The sequence below is a fragment of the Heterodontus francisci genome, chromosome 39, assembly GCF_036365525.1.
Source record: "Heterodontus francisci isolate sHetFra1 chromosome 39, sHetFra1.hap1, whole genome shotgun sequence".
Classification (NCBI taxonomy): Eukaryota; Metazoa; Chordata; class Chondrichthyes; order Heterodontiformes; family Heterodontidae; genus Heterodontus; species Heterodontus francisci.
Window position 1 is genome coordinate 43346021 of NC_090409.1, and position 20023 is coordinate 43366043.

The window sequence follows — 20023 nt, forward strand, 5'->3', positions numbered from 1 at the left end:
AGTGGGAGTGAATGGGAAGGCGTTTGGGTCCATTGGGATTGTGTACAGTGGGAGTGAATGGGAAGGGGTTTGTGTCCATTGGGATTGGGTAGAGTGGGAGTGAATGGGAAGGGTTTTGGGTCCATTGGGATTGTGTACAGTGGGAGTGAATGGGAAGGGGTTTCGGTCTATTGGGATTGTGTACAGTGGGAGTGAATGGGAAGGCGTTTGGGTCCATTGGGATTTTGTACTGTGGGAGTGAATGGGAAGGCGTTTGGGTCCATTGGGATTGTGTACAGTGGGAGTGAATGGGAAGGGGTTTGGGTCCATTGGGATTGTGTACAGTGGGAGTGAACGGGAAGGGGTTTGGGTCCATTGGGATTGTGTACAGCGGGAATGAATGGGAAGGGGTTTGTGTCCATTGGGATTGTGTACAGTGGGAGTGAACGGGATGGGGTTTGTGTGCATTGGGATTGTGCACAGTGGGAGTGAACGGGAAGGGGTTTGTGTCCATTGGGATTGTGTACAGTAGGAGTGAATGGGAAGGGGTTTGGGTCCATTGGGATTGTGTACAGTAGGAGTGAATGCGAAGGGGTTTGGGTCCATTGGGATTGTGTACAGTGGGAGTGAACAGAAAGGGGTTTGGGTCCATTGGGATTGTGCACAGTAGGAGTGAATGGGAAGGGGTGTGGGTCCATTGGGATTGTGTACAGTGGGAGTGAATGGGAAGGGGTTTGGGTCCATTGGGATTGTGTACAGTGGGAGTGAATGGGAAGGGGTTTGTGTCTATTGGGATTGTGTAGAGTGGGAGTGAATGGGAAGGGGTGTGGGTCCATTGGGATTGTGTACAGTGAGAGTGAACGGGAAGGGGTTTGGGTCCATTGGGATGGTGTAGAGTGGGAGTGAATGGGAAGGGGTTTGGGTCTTTTGGGACTGTGTAGAGTAGGAGTGAATGGGAAGGGGTTTGGGTCTATTGGGACTGTGCACAGTGGGAGTGAATGGGAAGGGTTTTGGGTCTATTGGGACTGTGTTACAGTGGGAGTGAATGGGAAGGGGTTTGGGTCCATTGGGATTGTGTACAGTGGGAGTGAACGGGAAGGGGTTTGGGTCCATTGGGATTGTGTACAGTGGGAGTGAATGGGAAGGGGGTTGTGTCCATTGGGATTGTGTACAGTGGGAGTGAATGGGAAGGGGGTTGTGTCCATTGGGATTGTGTACAGTGGGAGTGAACGGGAAGGGGTTTGTGTCCATTGGGATTGTGTACAGTGGGAGTGAATGGGAAGGGGTTTGTGTCCATTGGGATTGGGTAGAGTGGGAGTGAATGGGAAGGGTTTTGGGTCCATTGGGATTGTGTACAGTGGGAGTGAATGGGAAGGGGTTTGTGTCCATTGGGATTGTGTACAGTGGGAGTGAATGGGAAGGCGTTTGGGTCCATTGGGATTGTGTACAGTGGGAGTGAAGGGGAAGGGGTTTGGGTCCATTGGGATTGTGTACAGTGGGAGTGAACGGGAAGGGGTTTGGGTCCATTGGGATTGTGTACAGCGGGAGTGAATGGGAAGGGGTTTGTGTCCATTGGGATTGTGTACAGTGGGAGTGAATGAGAAGGGGTTTGGGTCCATTGGGATTGTGCACAGTGGCAGTGAATGGGAAGGGGGTTGTGTCCATTGGGATTGTGTACAGTGGGAGTGAATGGGAAGGGGGTTGTGTCCATTGGGATTGTGTAGAGTGGGAGTGAATGGGAAGGGGGTTGTGTCCATTGGGATTGTGTACAGTGGGAGTGAATGGGAAGGGGGTTGTGTCCATTGGGATTGTGTACAGTGGGAGTGAATGGGAAGGGGGTTGTGTCCATTGGGATTGTTTACAGTGGAAGTGAATGGGAAGGGGTTTGGGTCTATTGGGATTGTGTACAGTGGGAGTGAATGGGAAAGGGTTTGTGTCCATTGGGATTGTGTACAGTGGGAGTGAATGGGATGGGGTTTGGGTCCATTGAGATTGTGTACAATGGGAGTGAATGGGAAGGGGTTTTGGGACCATTGAGATTGTGTACAATGGGAGTGAATGGGAAGGGGGTTGTGTCTATGGAGATTGTGTACAGTGGGAGTGAATGGGAAGGGGTTTGTGTCCATTGGGATTGTGTAGAGTGGGAGTGAATGGGAAGGGTTTTGGGTCCATTGGGATTGTGTACAGTGGGAGTGAACGGGAAGGGGTTTGGGTCCATTGGGATTGTGTACAGCGGGAGTGAATGGGAAGGGGTTTGTGTCCATTGGGATTGTGTACAGTGGGAGTGAATGAGAAGGGGTTTGTGTCCATTGGGATTGTGCACAGTGGGAGTGAATGGGAAGGGGTTTGGGTCCATTGAGATTGTGTACAGTGGGAGTGAATGGGAAGGGGTTTGGGTCCATTGGGATTGTGTACAGTGGGAGTGAACGAGAAGGGGTTTGTGTCCATTGGGATTGTGCACAGTGGGAGTGAACGGGAAGGGGTTTGGGTCCATTGAGATTGTGTACAGTGGGAGTGAATGAGAAGGGGTTTGTGTCCATTGGGATTGTGTACAGTGGGAGTGAATGGGAAGGCGTTTGGGTCCATTGGGATTGTGTAAAGTGGGAGTGAATGGGAAGGGATTTGGGTCCATTGGGATTGTGCACAGTGGGAGTGAATGGGAAGGCGTTTGGGTCCATTGGGATTGTGTACAGTGGGAGTGAACGGGAAGGGGTTTGTGTCCTTTGGGATTGTGCACAGTGGGAGTGAATGAGAAGGGGTTTGTGTCCATTGGGATTGTGTACAGTGGGAGTGAATGGGAAGGGGTTTGGGTCCATTGGGATTGTGTACAGTGGGAGTGAATGAGAAGGGGTTTGGGTCCATTGGGATTGTGTACAGTGGGAGTGAATGAGAAGGGGTTTGGGTCCATTGGGATTGTGTAAAGTGGGAGTGAATGAGAAGGGGTTTGGGTCCATTGGGATTGTGTAAAGTGGGAGTGAATGGGAAGGGATTTGGGTCCATTGGGATTGTGCACAGTGGGAGTGAATGGGAAGGCGTTTGGGTCCATTGGGATTGTGTGCAGTGGGAGTGAACGGAAAGGGGTTTGGGTCCATTGGGATTGTGTAAAGTGGGAGTGAATGAGAAGGGGTTTGGGTCCATTGGGATTGTGTACAGTGGGAGTGAATGGGAAGGCGTTTGGGTCCATTGGGATTGTGTAAAGTGGGAGTGAATGGGAAGGGATTTGGGTCCATTGGGATTGTGCACAGTGGGAGTGAATGGGAAGGCGTTTGGGTCCATTGGGATTGTGTGCAGTGGGAGTGAACGGGAAGGGGTTTGTGTCCTTTGGGATTGTGCACAGTGGGAGTGAATGAGAAGGGGTTTGTGTCCATTGGGATTGTGTACAGTGGGAGTGAATGGGAAGGTCTTTGGGTCCATTGGGATTGTGTAAAGTGGGAGTGAATGGGAAGGGATTTGGGTCCATTGGGATTGTGCACAGTGGGAGTGAATGGGAAGGCGTTTGGTTCCATTGGGATTGTGTACAGTGGGAGTGAATGGGAAGGGGTTTGGGTCCATTGGGATTGTGTACAGTGGGAGTGAATGAGAAGGGGTTTGGGTCCATTGGGATTGTGTACAGTGGGAGTGAACGGGAAGGGGTTTGTGTCCATTGGGATTGTGTACAGTGGGAGTGAACGGGAAGGGGTTTGTGTCCATTGGGATTGTGTACAGTGGGAGTGAATGGGAAGGGGTTTGGGTCCATTGGTATTGTGTACAGTGGGAGTGAATGGGAAGGGGTTTGTGTCCATTGGGATTGTGTACAGTGGGAGTGAACGGGAAGGGGTTTGTGTCCATTGGGATTGTGTACGGTGGGGGTGAACGGGAAGGGTTTTGGGTCCATTGGGATTGTGTACAGTGGGAGTGAAAGGGAAGGGGTTTGGGTCCATTGGGATTGTGTACAGTGGGAGTGAATGGGAAGGGGTTTGGGTCCATTGGGATTGTGTGCAGTGGGAGTGAATGAGAAGGGGTTTGGGTCCATTGGGATTGTGTACAGTGGGAGTGAACGGGAAGGGGTTTGTGTCCTTTGGGATTCGATACAGTGGGAGTGAACGGGAAGGGGTTTGGGTCCTTTGGGATTCTGTACACTGTGAATAATTTATGGAGTGTGTTGATGTTCTGTTGTTTGGTCATATTTTCTGGATGAGGAAGTTGGAAATGTTTTATTTGAAATGCTGCAAACCAGAATAGGACATGAAAGGAGAAGTCGGGACTTCCTGGGTTAGGATTAGGGTTGATGTCCTGGATCATTACAGCTGTCTCATTTTACAGTGGGTTTTCTGAGTCATGGCTGGATCCTCATTTGTCCTCAGTGCCATTGATAGAGAAATGCTTTCACTACCAATCCTGTCTTTGCACAGCCTCCCTCTATGATTGCAACTCCCCAGTGATTAACCAACATTCCCAACACTGGCCCAGACTGCATCCCTGCTGTCTCCCCTCCAGAATCACACACAAGCTATATCTCACCACATCCTGCGCTTTGGGACTCTCTCTCTCACTCTCTCTCTCCTCCCCTTTGGAAACTCTTTTCCACCTCCAAAATGCTCTTGAAAGCCCATTTCCTTCAACAACATCCCCAGGAGCGTAAATCAGACACAATTTCACCCTGAGACACACACGGAGATATTGGGGACCGGCGACCAAACAATCGGTCAAAGAGGTCGGTTTTTAAGGAGCGTCTTAAAGGAGGAGAGAGTGAGAGAGAGAGGCGGAGAGGTTTAGGGAGGGAATTCCAGAGCTTAGGGCCCCAGGCAGCTGAAGGCACGGCCACCAATGGTGGAGCGGTGGGAATCGGGGGATGGGCGAGAGGGCGGAATTGGAGGAGAGCGCAGAGATCTCGGAGGGTTGTAGGGTCTGAAGGAGGTTACAGAAATAGGGAGGGTTGTAGGGGCTGGAGGAGGTCACAGAGATAGGGAGGGTTGTCGGGGCTGGAGGACGTGACAGAGATAGGGAGGGTTGTAGGGGCTGGAGGAGGTCACAGAGATAGGGAGGGTTGTAGGGGCTGGAGGAGGTTACAGAGATGGGGAGGGTTGTATGGGCTGGAGGAGGTTACAGAGATGGGGAGGGTTGTAGGGGCTGGAGGAGGTCACAGAGATAGGGAGGGTTGTCGGGGCTGGAGGAGGTTACAGAGATAGGGAGGGTTGTAGGGGCTGGAAGAGGCTACAGAGATAGGGAGGGTTGTAGGGGCTGGAGGAGGCTACAGAGATAGGGAGAGTTGGAGGGGCTGGAGGAGGTTACAGAGATATGAAGGTTTGTAGGGACTGGAGGAGGTGACAGAGATAGGGAGGGTTGGAGGGGCTGGTGGAGGTGACAGAGATAGGGAGGGTTGTAGGGGCTGGAGGAGGTTACAGACATAGGGAGAGTTGTAGGGGCTGGAGGAGGTTACAGAGATATGGAGGTTTGTAGGGACTGGAGGAGGTTACAGACATAGGGTTGGTTGTAGGGACTGGAGGAGGTTACAGAGATAGGGAGGGTTGTAGGGGCTGGAAGAGGCTACAGAGATAGGGAGGGTTGTAGGGGCTGGAGGAGGCTACAGAGATAGGGAGAGTTGGAGGGGCTGGAGGAGGTTACAGAGATATGAAGGTTTGTAGGGACTGGAGGAGGTGACAGAGATAGGGAGGGTTGGAGGGGCTGGTGGAGGTGACAGAGATAGGGAGGGTTGTAGGGGCTGGAGGAGGTTACAGACATACGGAGAGTTGTAGGGGCTGGAGGAGGTTACAGAGATATGGAGGTTTGTAGGGACTGGAGGAGGTTACAGACATAGGGATAGTTGTAGGGACTGGAGGAGGTTACAGACATAGGGAGGGTTGTAGGGGCTGGAGGAGGTTACAGAGATAGGGAGGGTTGTAGGGGCTGGAGGAGGTTACAGAGATAGGGAGAGTTGGAGGGGCTGGAGGAGATGACAGAGATAGGGAGGGTTGTAGGGGCTGGAGGAGGTTACAGAGATAGGGAGGGTTGTCGGGGCTGGAGGAGGTTACAGAGATAGGGAGAGTTGGAGGGGCTGGAGGAGGTTACAGAGATAGGGAGGGTTGTAGGGGCTGGAGGAGGTTACAGAGATAGGGAGAGTTGGAGGGGCTGGAGGAGGTTACAGAGATAGGGAGGGTTGTAGGGGCTGGAGGAGGTTACAGAGATAAGGGAGAGTTGGAGGGGCTGGAGGAGGTTACAGAGATAGGGAGAGTTGGAGGGGCTGGAGGAGCTTACAGAGATAGGGAGGGTTGTAGGGGCTGGAGGAGGTTACAGAGATAGGGAGAGTTGTAGGGGCTGGAGGAGGTTACAGAGATATGAAGGTTTGTAGGGACTGGAGGAGGTGACAGAGATAGGGAGGGTTGGAGGGGCTGGTGGAGGTGACAGAGATAGGGAGGGTTGTAGGGGCTGGAGGAGGTTACAGACATAGGGAGAGTTGTAGGGGCTGGAGGAGGTTACAGAGATATGGAGGTTTGTAGGGACTGGAGGAGGTTACAGACATAGGGATAGTTGTAGGGACTGGAGGAGGTTACAGACATAGGGAGGGTTGTAGGGGCTGGAGGAGGTTACAGAGATAGGGAGGGTTGTAGGGGCTGGAGGAGGTTACAGAGATAGGGAGAGTTGGAGGGGCTGGAGGAGGTTACAGAGATAGGGAGGGTTGTAGGGGCTGGAGGAGGTTACAGAGATAAGGGAGAGTTGGAGGGGCTGGAGGAGGTTACAGAGATAGGGAGAGTTGGAGGGGCTGGAGGAGCTTACAGAGATAGGGAGGGTTGTAGGGGCTGGAGGAGGTTACAGAGATAGGGAGAGTTGTAGGGGCTGGAGGAGGTTACAGAGATAGGGAGGGGCTGGGGAGGTTCCAGAGATAGGGAGAGTTGTAGGGGCTGGAGGAGGTTACAGAGATAGGGAGGGTTGTAGGGGCTGGAGGAATTACAGAGATAGGGAGGGTTGTCGGGGCTGGAGGAGGTTCCAGAAATAGGGAGGGGCTGGGGAGGTCATTGAAGGAATTGAAAACAAGGATCAGAATCTTAAAATGAAGGTGTTACCGGACCGGGAGACAATGCCGGTCTTGAGGGAGCGCTGCAGTGTCGGAGGGTCAGTACTGAGGGATTGCTGCACTGTCGGAGGGTCAGTACTGAGGGAGTGCCGCATTGTCGGAGGGTCAGTACTGAGGGAGTGCCGCACTGTCGGAGGGTCAGTACTGAGGGAGTGCTGCACTGTCGGAGGGTCAGTACTGAGGGAGTGCTGCACTGTCGTAGGGTCAGTACTGAGGGAGTACTACACTGTCGGAGGGTCAGTACTGAGGGAGTGCTGCATTGTCGGAGGGTCAGTACTGAGGGAGTGCTGCACTGTCGGAGGGTTAGTACTGAGGGAGTGCCGCACTGTCGGAGGGTCAGGACTGAGGGAGTGCCGCACTGTCGGAGGGTCAGTACTGAGGGAGTGCCGCACTGTCGGAGGGTCAGTACTGAGGGAGTGCTGCACTGTCGGAGGGTCAGTACTGAGGGAGTGCTGCACTGTCGGAGGGTCAGTAGTGAGGGAGTGCTGTACTGTGGGAGGGTCAGTACTGAGGGAGTGCTGTACTGTGGGAGGGTCAGTACTGAGGGAGTGCCGCACTGTCGGAGGGTCAGTACTGAGGGAGTGCCGCACTGTCGGAGGGTCAGTACTGAGGGAGTGCTGCACTGTCGGAGGGTCAGTACTGAGGGAGTGCTGCACTGTCGGAGGGTCAGTACTGAGGGTGTGCTGCACTGTCGGAGGGTCAGTAGTGAGGGAGTGCTGTACTGTGGCAGGGTCAGTACTGAGGGAGTGCTGCACTGTCGGAGTGTCAGTACTGAGGGAGTGCCGCACTGTCGGAGGGTCAGTACTGAGGGAGTGCTGCACTGTCGGAGGGTCAGTACTGAGGGAGTGCTGCACTGTCGGAGGGTCAGTACTGAGGGAGTGCTGCACTGTCGGAGGGCAGTACTGAGGGAGTGCTGCACTGTCGGAGGGTCAGTACTGAGGGAGTGCTGCACTGTCGGAGGGTCAGTACTGAAGGAGTGCTGCACTGTCGGAGGGTCAGTACTGAGGGAGTGCTGCACTGTCGGAGGGTCAGTACTGAGGGAGTGCTGCACTGTCGGAGGGTCAGTACTGAAGGAGTGCTGCACTGTCGGAGGGTCAGTACTGAGGGAGTGCTGCACTGTCGGAGGGTCAGTACTGAAGGAGTTCTGCACTGTCGGAGGGTCAGTACTGAGGGAGTGCTGCACTGTCGGAGGGTCAGTAGTGAGGGAGTGTATAGTCAGAGTGGAGCTAGTGGATGGGGCCTGGGGAAGACAGTGAGTCAGTTATATTTCTGTCAATGAGGAAGCTGAGAAATACAATCTGAGCTGAAATGACAACAACACAAAAAGAGGAAGAAGGGCAGGTTCAGACTTGGTGATCATTATCAACTTGCCTGTATTAAGGAGGAAACCGCCTCCTCTCTGACCTCAATCTCTCTCCGACTCCCTCGATCCCTCCTCCAACTCCAATCTCTGCCTCTCCCCTGTCCCTCCGACAACCCGGCGCTCTCTAAATGCAGGATTCTCCTTCACTTCTCCAAGCTGTTAGAGTTGTGGCCCTCAGCCCCTCGCCTGCTGACAGTATCCTCTGGGAAATGACCAGGCTGCATCACCGGGCCTGCAGCAGGCTGAGTTACCTCATCGAGCCCAGGGTAAGGGCACTGGAGCTGGGTTCAATCCGACAGAGACAGGGGGAAGGTGGAAGGAGCAGGGGGCTCTCTGCGACCAGACCGAGATCCAATCACTTTGGGAAGAGGATGGGTAATAGGGAAAAGAAAGAGAGGCCTGCATTTCTCCAGAGCTTTTCACCCCCTTCAGAACGTCCCAAAGCCCCTCACAGACAATGAAGGATTTTATTTGAAGTGTGCTCACTGTTGTAATGTAGCAAACGCAGCAGCCAATTTGCGCACAGCAAGATCCCACAAATAGCAATGTTGATAACGACCCAGATCGTCTGTTTTTTTTAAAGTGATGTGGGTTGTCCCTCAGTACTGACCCTCCAACAGTGCAGCACTCTCTCAGTGCTGACCCTCCGACAGTGCAGCACTCCCTCAGTACTGACCCTCTGACAGTGCAGTTTTCCCTCAGTACTGACCCTCCGACAGTGCAGCACTCCCTCAGTACTGACCCTCCGACAGTGCAGTTTTCCCTCAGTACTGACCCTCTGACAGTGCAGCACTACCTCAGTACTGACCCTCTGACAGTGCAGCACTCATTCAGTACTGATCCTCTGACAGTGCAGCACTCCCTCAGTACTGACCCTCTGACAGTGCAGCACTCCTTCAGTACTGACTCTCTGACAGTGCAGCACTCACTCAGTACTGATCCTCTGACAGTGCAGCACTCCCTCAGTACTGACTCTCTGACAGTGCAGCACTCCCTCAGTACTGACTCTCTGACAGTGCAGCACTCCCTCAGTTTACACCAATAGACACGGTTTCTGAGGCAGTTTACACTTGTCATTCAGCCATCACTCTCTGTGTTCGCTGAAACACATTTCTCCCAGTCCAGCAACGCCAGAAATATAAATCGCTGGGAGTGGGAGAGGGATTCGGAGGAGGTGGTCACACAAGTGGGAGTCGGCATAGTGTGGGCTGGGGACCATGTGGGTTGTCAGGGGAACAAGCAGCAACCCTCAGCTGTTTGACATTTTTTCCCACTCTTGCAGCTGCTGCCAGTCCGGACATTCAGGAAGCAAATGGACAACACTCCGCTGTGGAGGAGGTCCCTCATGGACATCTTCAATCGTGATGAGGGTACACTCTCTGTGGTAAGTTCATCAGTCATGAGTACTGGAGAGGGAGCTTTACTCTGTATCTAACCCTCGTACTGTACCTGTCCTGGGAGTGTTTGATGGGGGACAGTGTAGAGGGAGCTTTACTCTGTATCTAACCCCCGTACTGTACCTGTCCTGGGAGTGTTTGATGGGGACAGTGTAGAGGGAGCTTTACTCTGTATCTAACCCCCGTACTGTACCTGTCCTGGGGAGTGTTTGATGGGGACAGTGTAGAGGGAGCTTTACTCTGTATCTAACCCCCGTGCTGTACCTGTCCTGGGGAGTGTTTGATGGGACAGTGTAGAGGGAGCTTTACTCTGTATCTAACCCCCGTACTGTACCTGTCCTGGGAGTGTTTGATGGGGACAGTGTAGAGGGAGCTTTACTCTGTATCTAACCCCCGTACTGTACCTGTCCTGGGAGTGTTTGATGGGGACAGTGTAGAGGGAGCTTTACTCTGTATCTAACCCCCGTACTGTACCTATCCTGGGAGTGTTTGATGGGGACAGTGTAGAGGGAGCTTTACTCTGTATCTAACCCTCGTACTGTACCTGTCCTGGGAGTGTTTGATGGGGACAGTGTAGAGGGAGCTTTACTCTGTATCTAACCCCCGTACTGTACCTGTCCTGGGAGTGTTTGATGAGGGACAGTGTAGAGGGAGCTTTACTCTGTATCTAACCCCCGTACTGTACCTGTCCTGGGGAGTGTTTGATGGGGACAGTGCAGAGGGAGCTTTACTCTGTATCTAACCCTCGTGCTGTACCTGTCCTGGGGAGTGTTTGATGGGGACACTGTAGAGGGAGCTTTACTCTGTATCTAACCCCCGTACTGTACCTGTCCTGGGGAGTGTTTGATGGGGACAGTGTAGAGGGAGCTTTACTCTGTATCTAACCCCCGTACTGTACCTGTCCTGGGAGTGTTTGATGGGGACAGTGTAGAGGGAGCTTTACTCTGTATCTAACCCCCGTACTGTACCTGTCCTGGGAGTGTTTGATGGGGACAGTGTAGAGGGAGCTTTACTCTGTATCTAACCCCCGTACTGTACCTATCCTGGGAGTGTTTGATGGGGACAGTGTAGAGGGAGCTTTACTCTGTATCTAACCCCCGTACTGTACCTGTCCTGGGAGTGTTTGATGGGGACAGTGTAGAGGGAGCTTTACTCTGTATCTAACCCCTGTGCTGTCCCTGTCCTGGGAGTGTTTGATGGGGACAGTGTAGAGGGAGCTTTACTCTGTATCTAACCCCCGTACTGTACCTGTCCTGGAAGTGTTTGATGGGGGACAGTGTAGAGGGAGCTTTACTCTGTATCTAACCCCCGTACTGTACCTGTCCTGGGGAGTGTTTGATGGGGACAGTGTAGAGGGAGCTTTACTCTGTATCTAACCCCTGTACTGTACCTGTCCTGGGAGTGTTTGATAGGGGACAGTGTAGAGGGAGCTTTACTCTGTATCTAACCCCCGTACTGTACCTGTCCTGGGAGTGTTTGATGAGGGACAGTGTAGAGGGAGCTTTACTCTGTATCTAACCCCCGTACTGTACCTGTCCTGGGGAGTGTTTGATGGGGACAGTGCAGAGGGAGCTTTACTCTGTATCTAACCCTCGTGCTGTACCTGTCCTGGGGAGTGTTTGATGGGGACACTGTAGAGGGAGCTTTACTCTGTATCTAACCCCCGTACTGTACCTGTCCTGGGGAGTGTTTGATGGGGACAGTGTAGAGGGAGCTTTACTCTGTATCTAACCCCCCGTACTGTACCTGTCCTGGGGAGTGTTTGATGGGGACAGTGTAGAGGGAGCTTTACTCTGTATCTAACCCTCGTTTTTTTTTTTTTTTTTTTTTTTTTTTTTTTTTTTTTTTTTTTTCTCTTTTCTCTTTTCAAGGTGACCTTTATACCCCAGGCCCCTTTTATATTTTCCACATCGAGGGGGCCTTTATCCCTCAGGCCCCCTTTTTGTACATATTTACAGTTTTAAAATAACTTTATTAAAACAGATAAATAAACAAAAAACTCAAATTAAAATGCCATTCTCGGCGTCGACGATGCACTCCAGTCCCTGCGGTGCCCACCGGTCGCGGAAGGCCTCAAGCGTACCGGCTGACACCGCATGCTCCTTTTCCAGGGACACCCGGGCGCGAACGTAACCGCGGAAGAGGGGCAGGCAATCGGGGAGGACGGACCCCCCGACGGCCCGCAACCTGGACCTGTGAATTGCCACCTTGGCCAGGCCCAGGAGCAGACCGACGAGGAGATCCTCCTCCCGGCCCGAGCCCCTCCGCACCGGGTGCCCAAAGATCAGGAGCGTGGGACTGAAGTGCAGCCAGAATTTGAGGAGCAGCCCCTTCAGATACTCAAATAGGGGCTGCAACCTCGCACACTCCATATAAATGTGGAACACGGACTCGTCCAGGCCGCAGAAAGTACAGGTGGCCTGGGAGTCCGTGAACCTACTTAAAAGCCTATTGCACGGGACTGCTCTGTGCAGCACCCTCCACCCCAGGTCCCCGATGTAAAGGGGGAAGACTCCCGCGTAGAGAGACCTCCATCGGGGTTTCCCCTCGCCGCCAGATGGCAACGCGGACCGCCAGGGCGTGTCCGGCCGGCTGACGAGGGCGAGGAAGTGGAGAGTGTGCAGGAACAGCCCGTACAGGAAACCCCTCCGCGCCGATTGGAATGGCACGGAGGGCATTTCCGAGAGGCGGCTCGGGTTGTGCGGGACCGGCTCCCGAGGAGGGTTTCGGGGCCTGGGTCCGATGAGCAGTTCCGGCCGAGCGGGGGTCGGCTCGGCCGGGATCGCTCCGCACTCCCGAGCCCCCTCGCCACCCGCAGTGAGGGGCGTCCCGGGGGTTTCGGCTACTCCTCCGCCCGCCGGACCGTCCCCGGAGTCGGCCGCCCGGACAGCCGAGGCGCTCTCCTCCGCCGGCGGGGGAGCGCCCTGACTGGAGGCGACCATGTTCCAGACTCGGAAAAGATCCCGGTAAAAGACAGGCAACTCCCTCAGAGAGGCGCGGCTAACGGACTCCACCGGGAGCTGCGTGTCGTCTTGAAGGCAGTGACACTGGCGGAAAAAATACGTCGCCAGCGCACACCATCTGGGAGGACGCTCGACGTACAGGTATCTCTGCAGGGTCCGAAGGCGGAGAGTCGCAGCCTGGGTGCGGACGCACACCAGCGACTGACCGCCCTCCTCGATCGGGAGACTCAGGACCGCGGCAGAGACCCAGTGTTTCCTCTTGCCCCAGAAGAAATCGACGAGTTTCTTCTGGATCTTGGTGGCAAATACAGGGGGCGGGGCCAAAGTGACCAACCGGTACCACAGCATGGAGGCCACCAGTTGGTTTATGACCAACGCTCGGCCCCTGTAGGAAAGCACTCGGAGCAGTCCTGTCCAGCGCCCCAGCCGAGCGGTGACTTTCGCCTCCAACTCCTGCCAGTTTGCCGGCCAGGCTTCCTCAGCGGGGCTAAGGTGGACTCCCAGATAGAGGAGGTGCGTGGTGCTCCACGCAAAAGGTGTCATCTCCTCCGGCAGGGAGTCCACCCGCCACTGACCAACCAGGAGTCCGGAACATTTCTCCCAATTGATCCTCGCGGAGGACGCGGCAGAAAAGGTCTGCTGGCAGTCGCGCATCCTCCGCAAGTCAACGGGATCTGTGATTGCGAGGAGCACGTCGTCGGCGTAAGCCGAGAGGACGACCCGCATGGCCGGCTCGCGCAGAGCCAATCCCGTCAACCTCCTGCGAAGCAGGCACAGGAAGGGCTCCACGCAGATGGTATACAATTGGCCGGACATGGGGCACCCCTGACGCACTCCTCTCCCAAATCGAAGGGGCGCCGTCAAGGACCCGTTAACTTTGACTAGACACTCTGCGGCGGCGTATAAAAGTCGGACCCGGGCCACAAAATGCGGCCCGAGTCCGAAAGCGCGCAGAGTCCCGAAAAGGTAATCGTGATCCACCCTGTCGAACGCCTTCTCCTGATCGAGGGAGAGAAAGGCGACCGACTGACCAGTCCTCTGGGAAAGATGGATCAGGTCCCGGACCAGGTGGATGTTGTCCTGGATGGACCGGCCCGGGACCGTGTAGGACTGGTCGGGGTGGATCATGTGGGCCAGCACGGAGCCCAGGCGGGTAGACATAGCCCGGGCAAAGATCTTATAATCCGTGCTGAGGAGGGAGACCGGACGCCAGTTTTTAAGCAGGCGGAGATCGCCCCTCTTCGGCAGCAGGACGATGACCGCCCTGCGCCACGAGAGGGGCATCTCCCCGGTCGCCAGGCTTTCCCCCAGGACCCGCGCGTAATCGTCCCCCAGGACGTCCCAGAACGCCCTGAGGAACTCCACGGTCAACCCATCCAGCCCTGGGGATTTGCCCCTCGAGAGCTGGTGGAGGGCGCCAGTCAGCTCCGCCAACGTGAGCGGAGCCTCCAATCCTTCGGCGCCCTCCGGGCTGACCTGCGGCAGGTCCTCCCACAAAACTCTGCGCGCATCCTCGCTGGACGGATCCGGAGAGAACAACGCACTGTAATACGTCCGGACCAGGAGGCCCATTCTCTCCGGATCCGTGATGGAGGATCCGTCGTCGGCCAGCAGCTCGACGAGCTGCTTACGGACCCCCCGCCATTTTTCCAGCGAGTAGAAGAAGGGTGAGGCGCGGTCCAAATCTTCCAGGATCTGGATCCGCGACCTCACGTACGCGCCTCGGGACCCTATGAGCTGCAGGTTCCTCAGCGCGCCCTTCTTCTCTTTGTACGCCTGCCACAGGGCCGGGTCCGCGACGGCATGACCGAGGCGGGATTCCAAGTCGAGCACCTCCCTCTCAAGGCGCCCGACCTCGGCTTCCCGCCTCTTGGTCGACCCCTTCGCGTACTCCTGACAGAAGACGCGGATGTGAGTCTTGCCCACATCCCACCATAGCCTCAAGGAGGGGAAGCCCCCCTGCTTCCTTCTCCAGTCGGCCCAGAATCGACAGAACGAGTCCCGAAATCGCACGTCCTCCAGCAGCCGGTTGTTAAAGTGCCAGTACGCGGACCCCGCCCGCGTGCGGAGCGGAGTGAACTCCGCCCACACCAGGCGGTGGTCCGAGCACGGCACCAGCCGCATGGAGGCCGCCGAGACACGGGAGACGTACGCCTGCGAAATGTAGAGGCGGTCGATTCGCGACCCCCCTCCTCCAGACCTCCACGTGAAGGCGCTGGAGTCGGGATGGAGATTCCGCCAGACGTCCACCAAGTTAAGGGAGCTGATCAGTCCCCTCAACTTCTCCACCGACGCTTGGCCGCGCTGGGGACCGGAGCGATCCCCCACCTCGAGGGTGCAGTTAAAATCCCCCCCGAGGATGATGCACTCGCCGCTATCGATGGAGCTCAAGAGAGCGGACACTTCTTCAAAGAAGCGCGCTTGCAAAGCGCCGGGCCTGGGCGCGTACACGTTCACAAAGTGGAGCGGCACGCTACCCAGGCGAACGGCGAGGTGGAGCAAGCGGCCCGGCACTAGCTCCTTGACCCCCAAGATCTCCGGCTGAAAAGTCGGGGCCAACAAGATAGCCACCCCACTAGAAATAGGGGTGAGGTGACTCATGTAGACCCCACCCTGCCACTCCAGGAGCCAGGTGGCTTCGTCTCCCGGAACGGTGTGGGTTTCCTGCAGAAAGCTCACCGCGTATCTCCCTTCCCTAAGGACTGAGAGATTGTGAAATCTGCGGTGAGCCCCTCTGCTGCCGTTGATGTTGAGGCTGGCTATGGTTATCTTCATGTCAAAGGTACGTAAAACCCGTCACCAACAGCTCACTGTGAGGAGGGAGTGGAAGTGCACCTGGCCCTCCACTCCCCCAGCAACCCATTGAGGAACACATTAAAACGGCGCCTCTCAACCAGTTTCACGTCCGCGCGCTTGCCCGCTATCTTAAGGGCGGCACGGACGGACTGGATGATCAGCGCCAGATTCGACCAACGGTCGAGGGCCAGCTGAACTTTATTGCGGCAACCTCTGCAAGCCGCGAGGAAATCCCGGAGTTCCGCCGTGGGGATGAGAGGAGATTCGGTGGGAGGCACGAGGGACTCCACCACCTCACTGGCGATGGAATCAAGATCATCCTCCGTGCCCCGCACCGAATCCCCATCCTCCTCCGGGTCGTCACCGCCAGCGGCCGACACATCCACCACACACTGTGGGGCGGACGTCCCGGCCGCGCCAGCTGGTCCCGCCTCCGTCACGATCCCACCCCCAGGATCGATGGCGGAGGAGTCCTCTCTGGGTTCTATTGTGAAACTGGAGCCTGTGGGCGCCAGCGGTTCAGGACTCCCCTCCACCTCCATCCCCAAGCCAATGACTGGTCCAGGGGAGACAGAAGTTCCGGACTCCGGGTAACCAGCCGGAGCCGAGACTGGAGGCGGCGAGAGGAGGCCATCTCCCGCTCCGCCAGCACCCACAGGCCCAGCAGGTGGGGCAGCATTCTCAGTTATAACTGGGTCGGGTGTCTCCTGGTTGGTGGTGGACTCCGGCTGGGAGGCCCGACCCTCTGGGGCCTCGCCCTCCCCTTCATTCAGGACACCCGACCCAGTAGCAGTGGCGGAATGGGCGGTTTCCCCAGGCTCCCCCACCACAAGCAGGGCCCCACTTACTCCTTTAGGAGGGGCCTCACGTACCGGGGCCATCCCCTCCCCTCCATCCTGAGGAATAGGGAGCACCTGCCCGGACTTTGCAGCCTTGGTGGTGGCGGTAGGGGGCACCTGAGGACCAGAAACAGGAGGCAGCTCCCCTCCAACAGATGGGCCCTGCACCTCAGGGCCCTGTGTTATTTCTGTGGAGGGGTGCCTTCTCCTCTTTTTCGCACTTGGGCGCGGAGACTCAGAGACCTCCATGTCATCAGAGGCCTCCGCCTCCGCACCCTTTTTTCCTTTTTTAGTCACCCTGGGCCTGAGCCCAGCCCTGGGACAGGTGGATTCCATGGGAATGGGCTTTGGGCTGAGCTCAGGCTCGGGTTGAGTCAAAGTGTCCAGGGGACGCGCCTCACGATGTTTCTTTTTTCCCCGCGTCTTCCTTCCGCTCGGACGGACGCTCCCCTCCCCGCCAGAGGCTGTGAAAACCACAGCCTCCGGAACCGACTGAGCGGTGTCTGTTGGATGTGCGGGGGGAGTGGGAGGAGGTGCTGTGGAACCACTCTGGGCCGCCGAGGTGGAGCTGGCGGCCGGGAGGTTGGGGCAGTTCTTCCGAACATGCCCCACCCCCTTGCAGACGTGGCACCGCGCCCCGTCCGAGGTCCAAAAGACGCGGTAGGCCGTCCCCTGGAACTCCACATTAAATTGGCCCTCCGTGTCCTCCTCCCGCGCCAGCTGCATAAATAACTGGCGGCGGAAGGAGTAGACATGTTGGAGGCTGTGCTCCCGAAGACCAAGCCGGACTGGGGTGATCCCCGACCTCACCTCCCCCAGATGGTGCAGGTGGGGGAGGAGGAGCTCACTGGGAATGAAGGGTGGGACGTTGGACAACATTATCCGATGCGCAGTGGCCCCCAGAGGGTCCACTGGCAGGAAGGTCCCCCCCACAGTGAGCCCTTTACTCAGGGCCAGGGACACCGCCCGCTCGGTCTTCAAAAAGAACACAGCCTTCCCATACATCTTTGAGGCCGCAACAATGGCCGAGGGGCCGACAACCACGGCCATTGCCTTAACGCAGGCCTCAATAGACATGTTGGGGTGGGGATAGCTCTTCACCCCATGGCTGCATGTCAATAATTTAAAGGGTGACGGGGCCACGTGGGCAGCCACAGAAGCTGCAGCTGCGTAGGTAGTAGAGGGCCCCGCCACCGGTGATGAAGGGCTTGCCATGGGTCCAAGAGCTAAACCCACCCCAAATTGTGGACTTGCACACTAAATAACAGATTCACAGAAAAATTTGAAAAGACAAACAAACAAACAACAGGTTAGTGGAGAGGCTGAGGTAAGAGAGGAGAGGCAAAGGCAGGCTGGAAGGGATGACTTGCTTTCTGGAGGTGGTGCTCACAGTACACTTAAAACAAACAGTCTTTGAAGTTGATCTTCCGGTCTTCTGGTTGGGGGAGTCGTCTTCACCTGGGTCAGCTGAAGCTGCCCAGGCACTATCTATCCCCTTCCGTCTGTTTAGCTGGGCAGCTTCAGCTGACCCAGGCTTGGCAATTGGGGTGGGGAGGGAGCTTCCCTGTGTGCTTTTGCAGCAGCACAGACTCCTGTTGAATTGGCAGCCCCACCCCTTGTTGTTCCAGCCACTTGTTCCTCCCCCAACAGTCCAAAGTAAATTACTGGTGTTCAGCACCCACCTCCAGACAAAGCCTTGTTTCCAACAAAAAAGAATGTCACTTTCTTCTCTTTTAAAGGTGATTGTTGTTGGAGTTTTCCTCTGCTTGTTTGTGGAAGCTCTCCCTTGCTCAGCGCAGCTCCTCTCTCCACCTCTGCAACCTCCAACTGCCACCAGCACTCTCAGCTGCACCTCGTTGAGGCTCTCAACACTCAGGCTCCCAAATCAGAGAGCAGCCAATCCCTGTGCTGTACCTGTCCTGGGAGTGTTTGATGGGGACAGTGTAGAGGGAGATTTACTCTGTATCTAACCCCCGTACTGTACCTGTCCTGGGAGTGTTTGATGGGGACAGTGTAGAGGGAGCTTTACTCTGTATCTAACCCCCGTTTTTTTTTCTTCTTTTTTTTTAAGGTCACCTTTATACCCCAGGCCCCTTTATGTATTTTTTATGTCGAGGGGGCCTTTATTCCTCAGGCCCCCTTTATATACACACTTATATATTTAAAATAACTTTATTAAAAACAGAAATAAACAAAAACTCAAATTAAAATGCCATTCTCGGCGTCGACGATGCACTCCAGTCCCTGCGGTGCCCACCGGTCGCGGAAGGCCTCAAGCGTACCGGCGGACACCGCATGCTCCTTTTCCAGGGACACCTGGGCGTGAACGTAACAGCGGAAAAGGGGCAGGCAATCGGGGAGGACGGACCCCCCGACGGCCCGCAACCTGGACCTGTGAATTGCCACCTTGGCCAGGCCCAGGAGCAGACCGACGAGGAGATCCTCCTCCCTGCCCAAGCCCCTCCGCACCGGGTGCCCAAAGATCAGGAGCGTGGGACTGAAGTGCAGCCAGAATTTGAGGAGCAGCCCCTCTAACCCCCGTGCTGTATCTGTCCTGGGAGTGTTTGATGGGGACAGTGCAGAGGGAGCTTTAGTCTGTATCTAACCCCCTTTCTTTTTACCTAACCCCCGTGCTGTATCTGTCCTGGGAGTGTTTGATGAGGACAGTGTAGAGGGAGCTTTACTCTGTATCTAAGCTACTGATGTTATTTCAGCTCCCTCACAATGTCACTCAGTAACCCCTCTCCCCCAGCACCCTGTGTTACTGTCTGTATCTCTACTGATGTTAATCCAGCTCCCTCACACTGTCACTCAGTAACCCCTCTCCCCCCAGCGCCCTGTGTTACTGTCTGTATCTCTACTGATGTTAATCCAGCTCCCTCACACTGTCACTCAGTAACCCCTCTCCGCCCAGCGCCCTGTGTTACTGTCTGTATCTCTACTGATGTTAATCCAGCTCCCTCACACTGTCACTCAGTAACCCCTCTCCCCCAGCGCCCTGTGTTACTGACTGCATCTCTACTGATGTTAATCCAGTTCCCTCACACTGTCACTCAGTAACCCCTCTCCCCCCAGCGCCCTGTGTTACTGACTGTATCTCTACTGATGTTAATCCAGTTCCCTCACACTGTCACTCAGTAACCCCTCTCCCCCAGCGCCCTGTGTTACTGACTGTATCTCTACTGATGTTAATCCAGCTCCCTCACACTGTCACTCAGTAACCCCTCTCCCCCAGCGCCCTGTGTTACTGACTGTATCTGTACTGATGTTAATCCAGCTCCCTCACACTGTCACTCAGTAACCCCTCTCCCCCCAGCGCCCTGTGTTACTGACTGTATCTCTACTGATGTTAATCCAGTTCCCTCACACTGTCACTCAGTAACCCCTCTCCCCCAGTGCCCTGTGTTACTGACTGTATCTCTACTGATGTTAATCCAGTTCCCTCACACTGTCACTCAGTAACCCCTCTCCCCCCAGCACCCTGTGTTACTGTCTGTATCTCTACTGATGTTAATCCAGCTCCCTCACACTGTCACTCAGTAACCCCTCTCCCCCCAGCACCCTGTGTTACTGTCTGTATCTCTATTCTAACTCACTCCCTGAATCTCATTTCCTCTGTATTTTTTCAGCCAGTG

The 20023-nt window shown here is 55.5% G+C and overlaps 1 protein-coding gene across 1 annotated transcript in view; it reads left to right on the forward strand.

Moving 5' to 3' along the window:
• The first annotated feature begins 8441 nt into the window (after window positions 1-8441).
• Window positions 8442-20023, forward strand: part of LOC137352904 (rho GTPase-activating protein 33-like) — a 188947-nt gene continuing 177365 nt past the window's right edge. Inside the window, exons 1-2 of the mRNA XM_068018748.1 lie at window positions 8442-8659; window positions 9676-9777. Coding sequence (XP_067874849.1) covers window positions 8522-8659; window positions 9676-9777 — 240 coding nt within the window. The 5' untranslated portion in view covers window positions 8442-8521. The remainder of the gene's footprint in view (window positions 8660-9675; window positions 9778-20023) is intronic.